Consider the following 18,125-nt stretch of genomic DNA (forward strand, 5'->3'; position numbering starts at 1 on the left):
TGGAGGTGGGGAGATAAAAGTTTGTTGTACTTACAGTTTTTGATGTTTGAGATGGAGTTGAAATACTATTTGAGAGTATGAATTCTCCTGAGGATGTAGTACAGAGTGGGTCCTTTGCAATTCTGAGAGACTGTGGCCCTCAGCTGAGGCAGGGCTGACTATAGAGAGGTTAGGTGTCGGAGCATTGCTGCAAGCATGGAGCGGAGGATCTTGAAGGAGAACTGTTGCTGGTGTTTTTGAATCTGAGGAATGTTTGGACAGGCTAGCCTTGTATCAATGAAGTTTGGAAGAGTAAGATATTTAAGAGGGGGTCTTGACAGGGTAGATGTGGGAAAGATGTCTTTTTGTGGGAGAATCTAGAATTAAGGATCATGGTTTAGAATCATAAAGAATGAATAATATCCTGGTAAAGAGACCACTGGCCCTCGGAAGAGCATCCTGTTTCCAGAGCCAAACACTACTCTGTCCCCATAATCCCATATGATGTGAAGGTGCCAGTGATGGACTGGGGTGAACAAAGTTAAAAATCGCACAACCCCAGATTATAGTCCAACAGGTTTATTTGTAAGTACTAGCTTTCAGAACCCTGCTACTACTTCAGATAGCTGTGGAGCAGGATCATAAGACACAAAATTTATAGCAAATGATTACAGTGTCATGCAACTGAAACGATATATTGAACAAACCTAGACTGCTGTTATGTCTCTTGTCTTTTAGAATGTCTTGCCGGTTTAGTTCATTAATATCTAAATCCCAGAACTACTATTAAATCACATTCTCAAGGTAACTTAAGGTTGTATTAAAAAAAAGTGCCATCTCAGCTCAGACAGTGCATCAAAGGTGTGACGTTAGAGTCTGTCTGTATCCCAATCTTGAGTCAGACTGGTTCTATTTCCAAAGTAGGAATTTATAAAATGTTGCATGGAGTAACTGCGTGCAGATTGTGTGGTTTTTGAGTAAATTAGAATGTATCTGCAAATAAGGTTCTGCAAATGCAAATTCACCCATAGACCTGTGTGTGTGTGTGTGTGTGTGTGATGGAGTATAAGCCTGTGAGAGGGTGTATGGGTGTGAGTGTGGGGAGTGTAGTTCTGGGATTTACCTATCAATGAACTGAAACCTGCAACCCATTCTAAAAGATGAAATACTTAACAGCAATCTAGGTTTGTTCAATATAGCTTTGCAGTTGCATGACACTGTGATCTTTTTATATACATTCTATGCTTATGATCCTGCTCCACAGCTACCGGATGAAGGAGCAGTGATCCGAAAGCTAGTACTTGCAAATAAACCTGTTGGACTATAACCTGCTGTTGTGTGATTTTTAACTTTCTCCACATTTATGTGGCTATCCCATCTAGCCTGCACATCTCTGCACTGTATGGGCTAAATTGCCATGGCCAATCCACCTAACCTGCACATCTTTGGACTGTGGGAGCACTGAGCGGGAAACCCACGCAGACACGAGGAGAATGTGTAAATTCCATGCAGACACTCTGTAAGGCTAGAATTGCACCAGGATCCCTGCTGCTGTGAGGCAGCAGTGCTAACCACTGAGCCCATTGTGCCGTTTAAGAATAATTTCTCAGCTATTTGAAGCAGAGATGAGAATTTTTATTTCTCAGCGGTCAGGAGTCTTTGGAACTCTCTTGGTGGAAAGATGGTGGAAGCAGTCTTTGAATGTTTGTTTCATGGTGGAGGTAGATTGATTCTTGATGAACAAAAGGTGAAAGGAGTAGGCATGAATGTGGAAGAGTTAGCTCACCCTTGATCTTACGGAATTGGCTTGATGGGTCAAGTTTGTTGGATATTTAAATTTTCTTTAAAATTCCATTGGGTTGTGCTGAGTTATTGAATTGAGTTCACCCCTGTGATTTTCAGTTAACTGAAGCTCAATTTCACAAAATTCTCAAATGTTTACTCGTGAAATATTAAACCTTCTGAGGAGTTCTAATGTTAGCTAATATCTTTAGTTGCTCCAGAAGTTAATCTCCTGTAATTAATGTGTACATATAGCGTGTGAACACATTGCCACAGTATTTCTTAATTTCAAACTGTTTGATTTGGTTTTTTTTTTGAGTTCTGTACAGGGAGTTCCTGATCTATGAACATCCGATTTAAGAACACATGTACTTACGTATGCGCATTCATGCACAATGTATTAATGTCAAAGATTCAACACTTGCTCATACTTCTGGCCATTTTATACTATCCTACGTTGCGCAAAATGACTTGTGAACAGACTCCAAACGGAACCTGTTCACAACCTGGCAACTCCCTGCATTTTAATCAAGACTAAATAAAAGTTTATCACTGTAATTTTATTAATAATATATTTTCTTCTGAAACTTTCTCACAGGGATTACCAGTTTGACACTGTAACTCTTCTGAACCTGATACTTTTCAAAGCAGCCGATTCATCAAGAGATATCTATGAGATTGCCATGCAATTGCTACAGGTTTGTGAATGATTTGAAATGACAGCAGTGATGTTTTGACCAATTGAATATTTGAATGCCTTGTATAATGTTTCATGTACTTTTATTTTCCATTAAACACTAGCAGAAAATCACTTAATTGTAAATCAAAATATTTTAACAGGAGAAATAGAAAGTTATAATTATTCTACTCCCAACTGAAGGAGACAAACTTTACAGGAGGTTGAATTATTCTCCTCTCTTTTCCCCACGCAATAAAGAAAGCAAAAAGTGTTAGTTACTTCATTGACGGGTGGCCCACAGCAATACCACGCTGGGGTCAGCCTTGTAGCATGACACTTGGGGACACCCAGGCTAGCTGTGGGCCAAACTGATTATCTTGCAGCTCTGTTGATCCAGCAGCTCAGGAGATAGTAATGGCCCTAACTTGTTCTACAAGCTGCCCTCAAGAAAGGAGAGAATGCTAGTTTTTAGGTACCCCATTGAAGGGTTGGGAAACTACTGGGAAGTTGAGTTTTATCTTGGCAAAAGTTTTGTTTCATTCATTCCTGAGATATGAAATTTATTGCCCCTCCCTATTTACCCTTGAGAAGATGTTAAAGAGTGACTTTCCTGAGCCACAACAGTCCATTTGGTGTAGCTGTACCAATATTGCAATTGGGCAAGGAGTTCCAGGGTTTTGACCAGTGTTACTGAAGAAACACAGATGCATTTCCAAGTCAGGATGATGACTGGCTTGGAGGGGAACTTGCAGGTGATGGGGATCCCTGCCCTTGTCCTTCTAAATGGAAGTGGCCCTGGGTTTGGAAGGTGTTGTTTAAAAATCTTGGATGAATTTCTGCAGTGCATCTTGTGGATAATGTACACTGCTAGTACTGAGCGTTTGTGGCAGAGCAAGTGAATGCTTGTGCATGTAGTGCCAGTCAAGTGGGCTGCTTTGTCCTGGATGGTGTCAAGCTTCTTGAGTGTTGTTGGGACTGCACTCAATCAGACAAGTGGGGAGAATTCCATCACACTCCTGACTTGTACCTTGTAGATGGTGGGACAGGCTCTGGAGAGTCAGGAGGTGAGTTACTCACTGCAGTATGTCCAGCCTGTGACCTGCTCTTGTAGCCACTGTGTTTATGTGGTGAGTCCAGTTGAGTTCCTAGTCAATGATAGCCCCCAGGATGTTGATAGTGGGGGATTTAGTGATGGAAATACCATTGAATGTCAAGGGGTGATGGATAGATTGTCTCTTATGTGAGATGATAATAGCCTGGTGTAAATGTTAGTTGCCACTTGTCAGCCCAAACCTGAATATTGTCCAGATCTTGCATTTGAATGTGGACTGCTTCAGCATCTGAGGAGTATCTGAGCGAACGGTGCTGAACAATTTGTAATTATCAGCAAACATCTACCTTATGATGGAGGGAAAGTCGTTAATGAAGCAGGTGAAGCTGTTGAGCCGAGGGCATACCCTGTGTGCCAGGTATGATTCCCATTGATTCCAGTTTTGCTAGGCATCCTTGATGCCACTTCACTTGAATTTGATCTTGAATGTCAAGGGCTGTCACTCTCACCTCATATCTGCAATTCAGCTCTTTTATCCATGTTTGATCCAAGACTGTAATGAGGCCAGGAGCTGAGTGGCTCTCATGAAACCATTAAGGCTAGCTATATTATCAAGCAGGTTGGTAGGGATGAACCAGGGAATTACAGACCAGTGAATCTGTCATCAGTGGTTGGGAAACTATTGGAGAAAATTCTGAAGGAGAGAGTTAGTCTCCCTTTGGAGAGGCAAGGTTTGATCAAGGATAGTCTGTTGGCTTTGTCAGAGGAAGTCCATATCTAGCAAATTAATTGTATTTTTAAAGGTGACCAGCTGTGGAGATAAGAGTAGTGGAGTTGATGTGGTTAATATGCATTTCAGTAAAGCCTTTGAGGAGGTTCTACATGGGACATTTATAAAGATGATAAAAGGAAATGAGGTCCAGCATAATTTGGCAAGGTGGACCCAAAATCGCCTTAATGGTTGTGGACAGTGAGTGGTGGTGGTAAGCTATTTGTATTGATGGAGGCCAGTGTCCAGTGCTATACCACAAGGATCGGTGCTGGTCCCTTATAGTTCATAATATATATGTAAATAATCTAGGTGTGGGCGGGGAGGGATGGGGCAGGGGGCATGTAGGGGGGGCTGTTGGCATGTGAAAGGGAGAAGTTGTGTAGGTGGTTATTTGACACAGTTGTGTAGGTGGTTGATGTGAGGAAAAAGACTTAGGTTACAGCCGGATATAAACATACATCTAGACGTTGAAGAAAGGAGCAGGAATAGGCCATTTGAACCCGGATCATTCACTCCATACCCTTATCTCGCTCACCTTTTCTTTCTCTCCCTCAATATCCCTTGATCCCTTGATCCCTTTAACCACATAAGCTATATCTGCCTCCTCCTTGAAACTATATCAATGTTTTGGCCTCAATCACTTTCTGTGGCAGTGAAATCCATAGGCTCACCACTCTCTGGGTGAAGAAGTTCCTCCTCATCTCAATCCTAAAAGGTTTACTCCTTAACCTTAAATGGTGACCCCCTGCTTATGGTCATTGGGAACATATTTACTGCAGCTAATCTGTTCAGGTTTTTTTATACTTTTATAGACTTTTATATATGTAAAGTGGTATGCACAGTGGTTAGCACTGCTGCCTCACAGCGCCAGAGACCCGGGTTCAATTCCCGCCTCAGGCGACTGACTGTGTGGAGTTTGCACGTTCTCCCCGTGTCTGCGTGGGTTTCCTCCGGGTGCTCCGGTTTCCTCCCACAGTCCAAAGATGTGCAGGGTCAGGTGAATTGGCCATGCTAAGTTGCCTGTAGTGTTAGGTAAGGGGTAAATGTAGGGGTATGGGTGGGTTTCGCTTCGGCGGGTCGGTGTGGACTTGTTGGGCCGAAGGGCCTGTTTCCACGCTGTAATGTAATCTAATCTAATCTAATCTAATCTAATCACCCCTCATTCTTCCAAACTCCAGTTTTAGGCCTTCATCCTCTCCTCAGGTCAATTCTGCTCTCTGAGGTAAACCTTTGCTTCACTTCCTCTAAAGTAAAGGAGGCAGAAACATAATCCTCTGGACATGGTCTCACCAATGTCTCTATAATCATAACGAGAGATCTTTGTTCCTGTCTTCATGAATGCCAACATACAGTTGGCCTTTACTGCCTACTGAAGCTGCATGCTTACTTTCATCGACTAGTGCATGAGGACACCCAGACCTCATTGAAGATTCTCCACTGTTAATTTACAACCATTCAAACAATGATCTGCCTTTCTAATTTTGCTACCAAAATTAATAAAGTTTGTGAGAAGATTTGTAGCTCGGGTGCTCGTTGTGGTTCTGTTCGCCGAGCTGGGAATTTGTGTTGCAGACGTTTCGTCCCCTGTCTATTCCTCCGGCATTTATAATGGTTTGTCTCTGCCGCAGAGACAAACCACTATAAATGCCGGAGGAAAGATCACAGAAGCGCTTCACAGGAGGCTCCCAAGCACTGAGGATGTCACCTAGACAGGGGATGAAACGTCTGCAACACAAATTCCCAGCTCGGCGAACAGAACCACAACACCAAAATGGATGATCTCCCATCTATCCACATTATATTGCATCTTCCATGCATTTGCTCACTCACTCAACCTGTCCAAGTCGCATTGTCGCATTTCTGCATCCTCCTCACAGCCCACCCTTCCATCCAGCTTTGTGCCGTCTTCATATTTAGAGATATTGCATTTAGTTCCCTCATCTAAAATCATTGACATATATTGTGAAACGCCGGGAAGATGGAATTTAACTCTAATAAGGGTGAGATGATACACTTTGAAAGATGTACAAGACAAAGAAATACTCAATTTATGGCATCTTTTTGATATACATTTTCACAGATTCCTGAAGGCAGCGGGCAGGTTAATAGAATAGTTGGGAAACTACACAGGACAGTTGGTTTTATCAACCATGGCATTGATTATAGAGCAGTGCAAAACTATGGTTAGGATCCAGCTGGAGTGCTGTGTGCAGTTACAGTCACTGCACAATCAGAAGGATCTGACTGGACTACAATAGATGTAGAGGAGACTGACTAGGCTGTTCCATGTCATATAGCAGTTGAGCAATGAAGGATGGCTGGATAAATTCAGGGTGTTTTCTCTGGAGCAGTGAAGGCAGTAAGGAGACCTCATAGAGGTCTGTAAGATTGAAAGAGCATGGACAAGGTGGACAGAAAGCAGCTGTTTCCTTAGCTGAAGGTTCAATAACAAAGGGCATAATTTTAATTTGGAAGGTGGGAGATTTAAAGAAGATTTGAAGCGAAACATTTTCCCCCAGAGGATCGTGGGAATCTGGAATACACTGCTGAATAGGACAGTTAAGGTTGGAAACTTCATGACCTTTAAAAGTACTTGAATGAGCTCTTGAAATGTTGTAACAGTCCAGGCTATGGGCTAAGTGTTATAAAGTGGGACTAGTGTAGATTTCGAGTAGTGTTTTGTTAGTTCAGATTTGATGGGCACTGTATGATTCTTTTGGGTCAGTGAATAACAGACTGTAATGTCAGGATTTTTGTATTCATCTGCCTATGGTTTAATTTCTGAAATTGCAGTCAGTTTCGAAGTGACAATGACAAGGCATTGATGGCTTGTCTTCAAATGCCTTCACAAAATCCAGAACAGTATCTAAACTGAAATTTCATTGCTGCATTTTAAAAAAATGAATTATCAATTGTCTCTTCACTCAGCATACTTTATGAAGCTCCTGTAATGTCAACACACTAGTTAGGAATTTTCTTCAGCTTCATAAAAATGTTATAAATGAGTTGTGAACAGGGGGAAAAAGAGAACATTTAAGATAGTTTGGAAAAACATTAATTGATATTGACACTAAAAGCAAATGGTGGCATTGACTAAATCATCATAAAATAAGCTTGATAATTGCAATAAGTTTTGTACTTGCACTTGTTAGAAATGATAACCTTGAAGATTGCAGTGACATTTTTTTATGACTATTTGGCAAAGCGTAGTGTGATTAAAGGCAGTCAGCATGACTTTATGAGGGGCAGGTCATGTCTCACAAATCGTATTGAGTTCTTTGAGGAGGTGTCAAGACAGGTCGACGACGGTTGAGCATTGGATGTGGTGTGAATGGATTTCAGCAAGGCATTTGATAGGGTTCCTCATGGTAAGTTCATTCATAAAGTCAGGAAGTATGGGATACAGGGAGATGTGGCTATCTAGATTCAGAATTGGCTGGCTGACAGAAGGCACAGAGTGGTTGTATTCTGCCTGGAGGACAATGTTGAGTGGGTCTCGCAGGGCTCTGTACTTGGGCCTCTGCTCTGTGTAGTTTTTATAAATTACTTGGATGAGGAGGTTGAGGGGTGGGTTAGTAAATTTGCAGGTGACACAAAGTTTGGAGGTGTCGTCGATAGTATAGAGGGCCGCTGCAGCGTGACATAGACAGAATGCAGAGCTGGGGTGAGAAATGACAGATGGAGTTCAACCTGGATAAATGCGAAGTGATGCATTTTGGAAGGTCGAACTCGAATGCTGAATATGGGATTAAAGACAGGATTCTTGGCAGTGTGGAGGAACAGAGGGATCTGGGTGTGCAAGTACATAGATCCTTCAAAGTTGTCACCCAAGTGGATAGGGTTGTTAAGAAAGCATATGGTTTTTTGGCTTTCATGAACAGGGGGATAGAGTTTAAGAGCCGTAAGGTTTTGCTGCAGCTCTATAAGTCCCTGGTGAGGCCACACTTGGAATATTGTGTCCAGTTCCAGTCACCCTACCATAGGAAAGATACAAAAGCTTTGGAGAGGGTGCAAAGAAGGTTTACCAGGATGCTGCCTGGACTGGAGGGCTTGCATTATGAAGAAAGTTTGAATAGGCTCAGACTTTTCTCTCTGGAGAGCAGGAGGAAGAGAGGAGACCTGATCGAGGTGTACAAAATAATGAGAGGAATAGATAGAGTCAATAGCCAGAGACTTTTCCCCAGGGCAGGATTGACTTGTATGAGGAGTCATAGTTGGAAGATATTAGGAGGAAGGGAAAAAGGAGATGTCAGAGGTAGGTTATTTACACACACAGTTGTGAATGCATGGAATGCGTTACCAGCAGTGGTGGTGGAAGCAGAGTCATTGGGGACATTTAAGCAACTTCTGGACATGCACATGGATAGCAGTGATTTGAGGGGTGCGTAGATTGTTACTATATTTTACATTAGGATTAAATCTCAGCACAACATTGTGGACTAAAGGGCCTGTTCTGTGTTCTATGTTCTATCTTGTAGCATTTGTTTTATGAAAGTATTGTTGGCAATGTAATGGTGTTCCCAATTTATCAATTGTGTTACAGCGAATTTGTGTTAACAAAACATGTATAGTAGAGTGACCTGTACTTGCAGTAAGCATTTGGGATAAATCCTCCATTGGCACCTTAAACCTCCTGTTTGAAATTCCCTGCTTGAAAGATTTTGTTTGTTGGTTTTACTTATTGCAGATCTTGGAGCCCAAGCTATTTCGTTATGCGCACAAGCTGGAAGTGCAGCGAACTGATGGAATATTAAATCACCCTTCTCCACTGCCACATCTTTATTCTGTTTCCTACTATCAATTGTCAGAGGAATTGGCAAGAACTTACCCAGAACTTACAATCCCAATCTTCTCAGGTATATTTCATTATTTTCATGGGTGATACTTTTTGTTGTATTTTCTGTAGACATAAGCATTCAAATTTATGTGATAATGTATGTCTGAGAAAACCTTTTATGATTTATGTTGCATTTGAAAGATAATGTCGTTCATTTTCCTTTTGTTGTATACAGTATTTGAAAACAACTTTTTTTAAAAAGTTGAAGACCTGTATTATTTTCATTAGGCCTTCAATTTACTTAGAAGCCATCAACAATAGTTTGAGTTCATTGGGTTGTGAGTTGTTTTCCTTATTTTGATTTTCTATGTAATATGGCAAAAAACTGGATCATTAAATGTTCATAGATAATCATGGAGAGACCAAATACAAAGTGAACTCCAAAGTCTGATTTGGACTTGGATATTACTCTTAATTAACTTTGCAAGAATTGGTGTACGTCTCTGATAAAGTCTGTTTTACAATGGCACTAATTGGAGTCTCAATGGTTTCAGACTCCAGAATGACCTGATGGCAGTGTGACCCAGGGAAGCATGTTACTTGATGGATTTGTATAGTAAATAAGGATTTATAACTGTACTTAGTTTTCTTTCCTGTTAAGTACAGTTTTCTGTGCATTTCAGCTGTAGTGTGCTTTGACTGTTCTGATCAGATTGGTGCTGGGAAAGCACAGCAGGTCAGGCAGAATCCGAGGAGCAGGAAAATCGGCTTTTCGGGCAAAAGCACTTCGTCAGGCTTTTGCCCAAAACGTCGATTTTCCTGCTCCTCAGATGCTGCCTGACCTCCTGTGCTTTTCCAGCACCACTCTAATTTTGACTCTGATCTCCAGCACCTACAGTCCACTTTTTCGTCTGTTCTTCTGACCAAGCAATTGCTTTGCTAGTGCTGGATAATGAAGATAACATGATTGATTTTGAAGTTATGACCTATTGTACTATTTGTTCAGAAAAAGTGTGACTTAATTTCTTTTCTGATCATACTTTCTAATTCTTTGTTGTATGATTTTATTTGCACTCAATCTCTTTAAATGTAGCAAAAGCAAATTACTGTGGATTCTGGAAATCTAAAACAAACAGAAAATGTTGGAGAAATTCGGCAGGTCTGGAGAGCATCTGTGGAGAAAGAAACAGTTAATGTTTCGAGTCCGATTTGACTTCAGAGGTTGAAAGAGGTTGGAAAATAGGTGGTTTTGAAACTTTGGACAGAGATGGATAAGGAGCCATAGGAGTAGATCATGTGGAGGCTAATACAAAAGTCAAAGGGGTTACTAATTAGGGTGAAAGAGAGATAAATTAGATATAGAAATTAAAACGTGGAAGGCTGGAAGCAGATCCTCTCAGCTGACAGTTTCTTTTTAAAAAAAAAGGACAAGCCCATTTTGGAGTGCACTTGAGAAGAACATAAGGAAAATGAAGGGTGCGGTCAAGCTCTCTGAAGTTATGGAATTCAATATGTAAAACACCCAAGAGGAAAATTTGGTGTTCCCTGAGTAGCGTTGTGCTTTGTTGGAACATTGCAGCAGGCCAGGACAGAAACAGTTGAAAAGCTGTACGTGCTCCCAGAGACTATGTTGAATTGCACAACTTCACAGCCTGTCCCAAGACATCTCTTCTCCATTTTTGTTTGCATCCTTCTGTCTCTTCCCGCACCAGAAAACAAAACACAGGCCTGCCTTGTTTGCTTTGCTCTTAGCCAAGAGGATCCATTTTCACCTGTGAATTTACATCCATTTTACATCTTTTTTTCTTTCACCCCAACAAACAATACTTTTGTCCTTTGCACTGGGCCACAGTACAATCTCTTCCACTGACGACTCCTATACCTCTGTCAAAGTTTCAAAACCACCATTTTCTAACCCCTTTTAGTTCTGAAGTAAAGTCATATTGGACTGTCTCTCCAGAAACAGATGCTTAAACCTGCACCTTGTATTTTTTTTTCCTTTTAATGTAATGTTGGACTTGTTTCTAAAAGGCCTTATAAAATAATTTTCAGCCAAAGAGAAACCTCTGGACCCTGTAGCTGTATGTTGTAATATTGCATTTTTAACCTTTACAGAAGTAAGTCACAGAATCCAAACAGCTCACCCTGCTGGTCGGCAAGTGATGCTGCACTACCTTCTGCCCTGGATGAATAATATTGAATTGGTAGATTTCAAACCCTTGTCATCTTCAAAGACTGTGGATGAATCTGATGAAGTATATATGAAGGACAGGGAGATGATGACAAACAGCAGACGTTGGCTGAGGGGGGAAGGTTGGGGTTCTCCACAGGCTACTATCATGGTGCTAAATAACCTGATGTATATGACAGCAAAAGTAAGTGTTCTCTCATACAAATCTGATCTCACTCCAAAGCAAATCTGCAGTTATCATGAAAAATGTTTCATGGCACATTAGGAAATCAGTTTGTAAGCAGATAAATGTACTCTCAAAGTCTTACTGCATTTCTTTTTTAAAATTCCTAGTTTTCACTAACGTTGCAAACTGAGTTTTGAATTTTCATCACTGAGTTCCATTTCGTATGAAAGTTAAATACAAAGCTGAATTAACAGGAAAACTTGAAATATTCACCAATTCAGGGGGTATCTGTAGAGAACAGAACAGTTAACATTTCAGGCCAGTTATGTATCAATAAAAGTGGGACATGATCTTCAACACAGCAATGGGGATATCCTGCAATCAGCATATTGTACAGTGGTTCATACTCCCTTAAAATATTCCACTTGCTGAGGTGTCCCGCAGAGGAAAAGCACTTAAAGTTTTAATACATTGAAGTCAACCTAGAACTGCCAGTCTAGTCTGGAGAGTGGATATTAGGGGATAGGTCTGGCTGAATTTGAGTTTTTTTAAATTGTAAAAATATTAAAATATGCTAAAAACTACAGTAGAGATTTTGCATGAAATAATATTTTAATGCATGTTGTTAACTGAAATTAAAGGCCATAATTTGAAATGAGAAATGTTTCTATTACTGGAAGGCTTTTGACATTGCAATTTTCTTGAGATATAAGAAAAACTGACACTGTGATACAAACTTTTTAATGAATCCTAGTTTTGAGAGTAAGAAAGAAAATGCATTTCATTCCCAGAATCAAAGAAGGTAATCTTTCCAAAGTTAATATTCAAGATAATGAGATGTTGAGAAATTTGAGTCATTAAGCTGCTTGAAATTTGTTTTTTTTTCCCTGTGCAGTATGGTGATGAGTTAGCATGGTCGGAGATAGAAAACGTATGGACAACACTAGCAGACAGCTGGCCCAAAAACCTAAAAATAATTCTGCATTTCCTTATCAGTATGTGTGGTGTGACAAGTGACCCTAGTCTCCTGCCATATGTAAGTAAATATTATATACTTTTACATATTATGTACTCCTGAAGATATAAATAGAAAGTAATTGATTTGCTGACTTGAAAATATATAGTTAGACTCTGATTAACAATAAATGCTGCTTTACGTTTTTCCCCACAGGCTAAAACAGAGTTTAAAACTATTTCAGTTTTGTGTCTGCATGAAACTGGAAAGGCTGGTAGCTGTAGGGAATGCTGGAAGACCAAGGAAATTGAGGGTTTGGTCAAGAAAAAGAAGGAAGCATATGTCAGGTATAGACAAGATGAATCAAATGAATCCTTAGAAAAGTATAAAGGAAGTAGGAGTATAATTAAAAGGGACATCAGGAGGGCAAAAAGAGAACATGAGATAGCTTTGGCAAATAGGGTTAAAGAGAACCCATTAATAAACACATTAAGGACAAAAGGGTAACTAGGGAGAGAATAGGGCCCCTCAAAGATCAGCAAGACAGCCTTTGTGTGGAACCGCAAGAGATGGGGGAAATACTAAATACACAATTATTTTACATAAGTGTTTACTGTGTTAAAGGACATGGAAGGTATAGAATATAGGGAAATAGATGGTGACATCTTGAAAAATGTCCATATTGCAGAGGAGGAAGTGCTGGATGTCTTGAAACACATAGAAGTGGGTAAATCCCCAGGACCTGATCAAGTGTACCCTAGAACTCTGTGGGATGCTAGGGAAATGATTGCTGGCCTCTTGCTGACACATTTTTATCATCGATAGTCACAGGTGAGGTGCCAGAAGACTGGAAGTTGGCTAATGTGATGTCACTGTTTAAGAAGGGTGGTAAGGACAAGCCAGGGAACTATAGACCAGTGAGCCTGACGTCGGTGGTGGGCAAGTTGTTGGAGGGAATCCTGAGGGAGAGGATGTAAATTTATTTGGAAAGGCAAGGACTGATTAGGGATAGTCTGCATGGCTTTGAGTGAGAAATCATGTCTCACAAACTTGATTGAGGTTTTTGAAGAAGTAACAAAGAGAGGAAAGCGGTGGATGTGATCTGTATGGATATCCGACAAGGTTCCCCATGGGAGACTGGTTAGCAAGGTTAGATCGCATGGAATACAGGGAGAACTAGCCGTTTGGATACAGAACTGGCTCAAAGGTAGAAGACAAGAGGGTGGTGGTGGAGGGTTTTTCAGACTGGAGGCCTGTGACCAGTGGAGTGCCATAAGGATCAGTGCTGGGTCCACTACTTTTCATCATTTATATAAATGATTTGGATGTGAGCATAATAAGTATAGTTAGTAAGTTTGCAGATGATACCAAAATTGGAGGTGCAGTGGACAGCAAAGGAGGTTACCTCAGATTACAACGGGATCTCGATCAGATGGTCCAATGGACTGAGAAATTGCAGATGGAGTTTAATCTAGATAAATATGAGGTGCTGCATTTTGGGAAAGCAAATCTTAGCAGGACTTATACACTTAATGGTAAGGTCCTGGGGAGTGTTGCTGAGCAAAGGGATTTTGGAATGCAGGTTCATACATCCTTAAAAATGCTGAGCAAAGAGATCTTGGAGTACAGGTTCATAGCTCCTTGAAAGTGGAGTCGCAGGTAGATAAAACAGTGAAAAAGCGCTTGGTATGACTTCCTTTATTGGTTAGAGTATTGAGTACAGGAGTTGGGAGTCATGTTGCAGCTGTACAGGACATTGGTAAGGCCACTTTTGGAAAATTGCATGTAATTCTGGTCTCCTTCCTATCAGAAGGATATTGTGCAACTTGAAAGGGTTCAGAAAAGATTTACAAGGATGTTGTCAGGGTTGATGGATTTGAGCTACAGGGAGAGGCTGAACAGGCTGGGGTTGTTTTACCTGGAGCGTCGGAGGCTGAGTGGTGACCTTATAGAGGTTTATAAAATCATGTAGTGAATGGATAGGATAAATAGACCAAGTCTCTGCCCTGAGGTGGGGGAATCCAGAACTATAGAGCATAGGTTTAAGGTGAGGGGGAAAGATATAAAAGAGACCTAAGGGGCAACTTTTTCATGCAGAGGGTAGTACATGCTTGGAATGAGCTACCAGAGGAAGTGGTGGAGGCTGGTACGATTGCAACATTTAAAAGGCATTTGGATGGGTATATGAACAGGAAGGCTTTGGAGGGACATGGGCCAGGTACTGGCAGGTGGGACTAGATTGGGTTGGGATATCTGGTCGGCATGGACAAGTTGCAACAAAGGGTCTGTTTCCATGCTATATATCTCTATGACTCTATGAAAGGGAAAATGAGAAATAGAAGGCTGGAAATATTAGTAGAGAATGTACATCATTGTTATAGTTTAGGGGAATAGAGAGCCAGGTTTTCTGAGGAGTGGAAAGCTCATGCAGATTGCTACTACAGTTGATCTTTTTTATAAAAGAAGGAAGCTCCACTTTCCTCAGAGAAGATTTCACTCAGGCCTCTTTCAGAAATACAGCACCATTATTCCATTCTAACAGTTATTTTGTAGTGCAGATTGTCAGATGAAGGCAAACCAAAGCCCCTTTTGACAGTAGTCAGCCATATTCTGAAATTAAAGGTCCTCTCAGCCACGTTGATGGCTGCTGTCAAACCATAAATGCATCAGCTAAGCAGGATGTTAGGCTGCTGGGCAGATAGCCAGCTGGGTCAGGTAGCAGTTAGCGAGGGATAGGATGACATGTGGGTAGAATGCCAAATGAATAGGGGGGTTGGTGCCAAGTGAAGTGGGGTTGTGTGCAATGTGGCAAAGTAAGCGATGTACTGTTTGGGCGAGGTCAGAGTTGGGAGAAATTGGGTCCGGTGGCGTGGTGGAAGATGGTTTGGGTCAGGAGTGATCTTGGGGTGGTGTGGTTGGAATGTGTATGCGAAGTATGGGTCAGTTTAATAGTTAGTTGGGAGTTGACTTTATATTTAATAGGAACGGAAGTATGCCATTCGGCCCCTCAATTGTTCCATCATTTGTGGCAGATTTGTAGTCTACCTCCATATATCTTCCTTTGGCCCATATCACTTGATATTTTTTGCTTAACAAAAATTTGTCTTAACTCAAATTTATAATTAACAATTGACTTAGCACCAGCTGTTGTTGTGGAAGAGACTTCCAAACCTCTACTACTCTTTGTAGAGATGTTTCCTAATATTGTTCCTGAATGTCTAGCTCTAGTGTTTAGATTGTACCCCCTAGATCTAGAATCTCCAACCAGTGGAAATGGTTATCTATCCTGTCTTTTCCTGTTAATATCTTGAAGACTTCGATTGGATTGCCACTTAACCTGCTATATTCGATAATTTGTCCTCAAATCATAATCCCTGAGTTCCAGGTATTATTCTTGTAAACCTACATAGTACTCCCTCCAAGGCAGTGTACCTTTGCTAGAGTGATGCCCAGATCTCCTTGCAGTACTCCCAAGTGAGATTTAGCTGGGTTTCTGTATAGCTGCAGCATAACTTCTGCGGCCTTGAACTGTGCAGCTTTATAAGACTTTGGTTAGGCCACATTTAGAGTATTGCATTCAGTTCTGGTCAGCACATTACAGGAAGGATGTGAAGGCTTTGCAGAGGGTGCTGAACAAGTTTTCCAAGGTGCTGCCTGGATTAGAGGGTATTTAGCTATTAAGAGAGGCTAGAAAAACTCAGGAGCAGTGGAAGCTGATTGGAGACTTGATAGAAGTCTATAAAATGATGAGTTGCACAGATAGTGTTGATAGTAAAAATCCTTTTCCCATAGTTGAAATATGTAATACTAGGGGGCATGCATTTAAGGTGAGAGAGGAAAAGTTCAGTGAGGATATGAGGGACAAGTTTTTTTTAAACACAGAGAATGGTAGGAATCTGGAACATGGTTGGTGGTGGAGGCAGATATAATAGAGGCATTTAAAGAAGGAAATGGAGCGATATGGACCAAGGGCAGGCAAAAGGGGTTAGTTTAATTTGGCATAATGTTCGGCACAACATTGTGTGCTGATGGGCCCATTCCTCTGCAGTACTATTGTGTCAAATAGGTTGGCCCTGGAAAAGCACAGCAGGTCAGGCAGTCTGAATGACTGACTCTCCAGCATCTGCAGTCTGAATGCTGCCTGATCTGCTGTGCTTTTCCAGTGCCAACCTTTTTGACACTGACTCTCCAGCATCTGCAGTCCTCACTATCTTCCTGTACTATTCTACGTTAACTCTCGTCCTCTAGATGTAAAGGGCAGCATTCCATTAGTTGCCTAGATTATTTTCCGGCCTGTTTGTGCCACTTCAAAAATCCACGCATCTGAACCCCCAAGTCGTTTTGGGCATCCACCATATTTAACTTTATGCCATCTAAAAAGTACCCAGATTTATCCTTTTTCAGTCCAAAATGAATAACCTCACACTTATATTGACATCCGTCTGCTGCAGTTTTGCTAACTTTTCAACTAAGTTTTTTACTTAATTTCATCAGAACCCTCCATAGTTTCCAATTTGGGGTGGGCAATAAATTCGAGCCCAGCCAGCGATACCCTCAACCCGTGAGTGAACTTAGGTAAAAAATTTAGATAATGTCTTTTTGACAGCACCAGACATAGAAGAATTGAAATGTCCTGGGAAGTTTCGCTGTGCAACCTGCCTCTACGCTAGAATAAGAACTGGCTAGTGGGAAATCTGGCCAGTGATTTATTTCCTTGTGCATTTTTAACTCTGGTTTTCATTTATTGGTTTCATCACAACAGACATAACGTCTGCTGGTAATTCTGGTAGAAATATATTAAGAATTGTTGGTAATAGAAGGAGCCCTTTAGGTCCAACACCTTGTCCTTTTTTGAAGATCAACTTCCATTATCATGTTTGTCTTTTTGAAGTTTAGTGCATCACGCACAAGATATTGACTACTTCGATGTCGCTTTGATTTAGAGTCAGAGAGATGTACAGCATGGAAACAGACCGTTCGGTCCAATCCATCCATGCCGACCAGATATCCCAACCCAATCTAGTCCCACCTGCCAGCACCCGGCCCATATCCCTCCAAACCCTTCCTATTCATATATCCATCCAGATGCCTCTTAAATGTTGCAATTGTACCAGCCTCCACCACATGCTCTGGCAGCTCATTCCATACACGTACCACCCTCTGCGTGAAAAAGTTGCCCCTTAGGTCTCTTTTATATCTTTCCCCTCTCACCCTAAACCTATGCCCTGAAGTTCTGGACTCCCCGACCCCTGGGAAAAGACTTTGTCTATTTATCCTATCCATGCCTCTCATAATTTTGTAAACCTCTAGAAGGTCACCCTTCAGCCTCCGACACTCCAGGGAAAACAGCCCCAGCCTGTTCAGCCTCTCCCTGTAGCTCAAATCCTCCAACCCCTGGCAACATCCTTGTAAATCTTTTCTGAACCCTTTCAAGTTTCACAACATCTTTCCGATAGGAAGGAGACCAAATTGCACGCAATATTCCAGCAGTGGTCTAACCAATGTCCTGTACAGCTGCAACATGACCTCCGAACTCCTGTTCTCAATACTCTGACCAATAGGAAAGCATACCAAATGCTGCCTTCAATATCCTATCTACCTGTGACTCAACCTTCAACGAGCTATGAACCTGCACTCCAAGGTCTCTTTGTTCAGCAACACTACCTAGGACCTTACCATTAAGTGTATAAGTCCTGCTAAGATTTCCTTTCCCAAAATGCAGCACCTCGCATTTATCTGAATTAAACTCCATCTGCCACTTCTCAGCCCATTG

The 18,125-nt window shown here is 41.3% G+C and overlaps 1 protein-coding gene across 14 annotated transcripts in view; it reads left to right on the top strand.

Annotated features, from left to right (window-relative positions):
- fryl (furry homolog, like) overlaps positions 1 to 18,125 on the top strand; it is a 474,538-nt gene that overhangs the window by 313,107 nt on the left and 143,306 nt on the right. For all 14 annotated transcript variants that reach the window (XM_043691269.1, XM_043691279.1, XM_043691242.1 and 11 more), the window contains 4 exons: positions 2,360 to 2,459; positions 8,951 to 9,119; positions 11,156 to 11,415; positions 12,293 to 12,433. In XM_043691269.1, the coding sequence (XP_043547204.1) occupies positions 2,360 to 2,459; positions 8,951 to 9,119; positions 11,156 to 11,415; positions 12,293 to 12,433 (670 nt within the window). The remainder of the gene's footprint in view (positions 1 to 2,359; positions 2,460 to 8,950; positions 9,120 to 11,155; positions 11,416 to 12,292; positions 12,434 to 18,125) is intronic.

This window comes from Chiloscyllium plagiosum, chromosome 1 (genome assembly GCF_004010195.1).
Source record: "Chiloscyllium plagiosum isolate BGI_BamShark_2017 chromosome 1, ASM401019v2, whole genome shotgun sequence".
NCBI classification, from domain to species: domain Eukaryota; kingdom Metazoa; phylum Chordata; class Chondrichthyes; order Orectolobiformes; family Hemiscylliidae; genus Chiloscyllium; species Chiloscyllium plagiosum.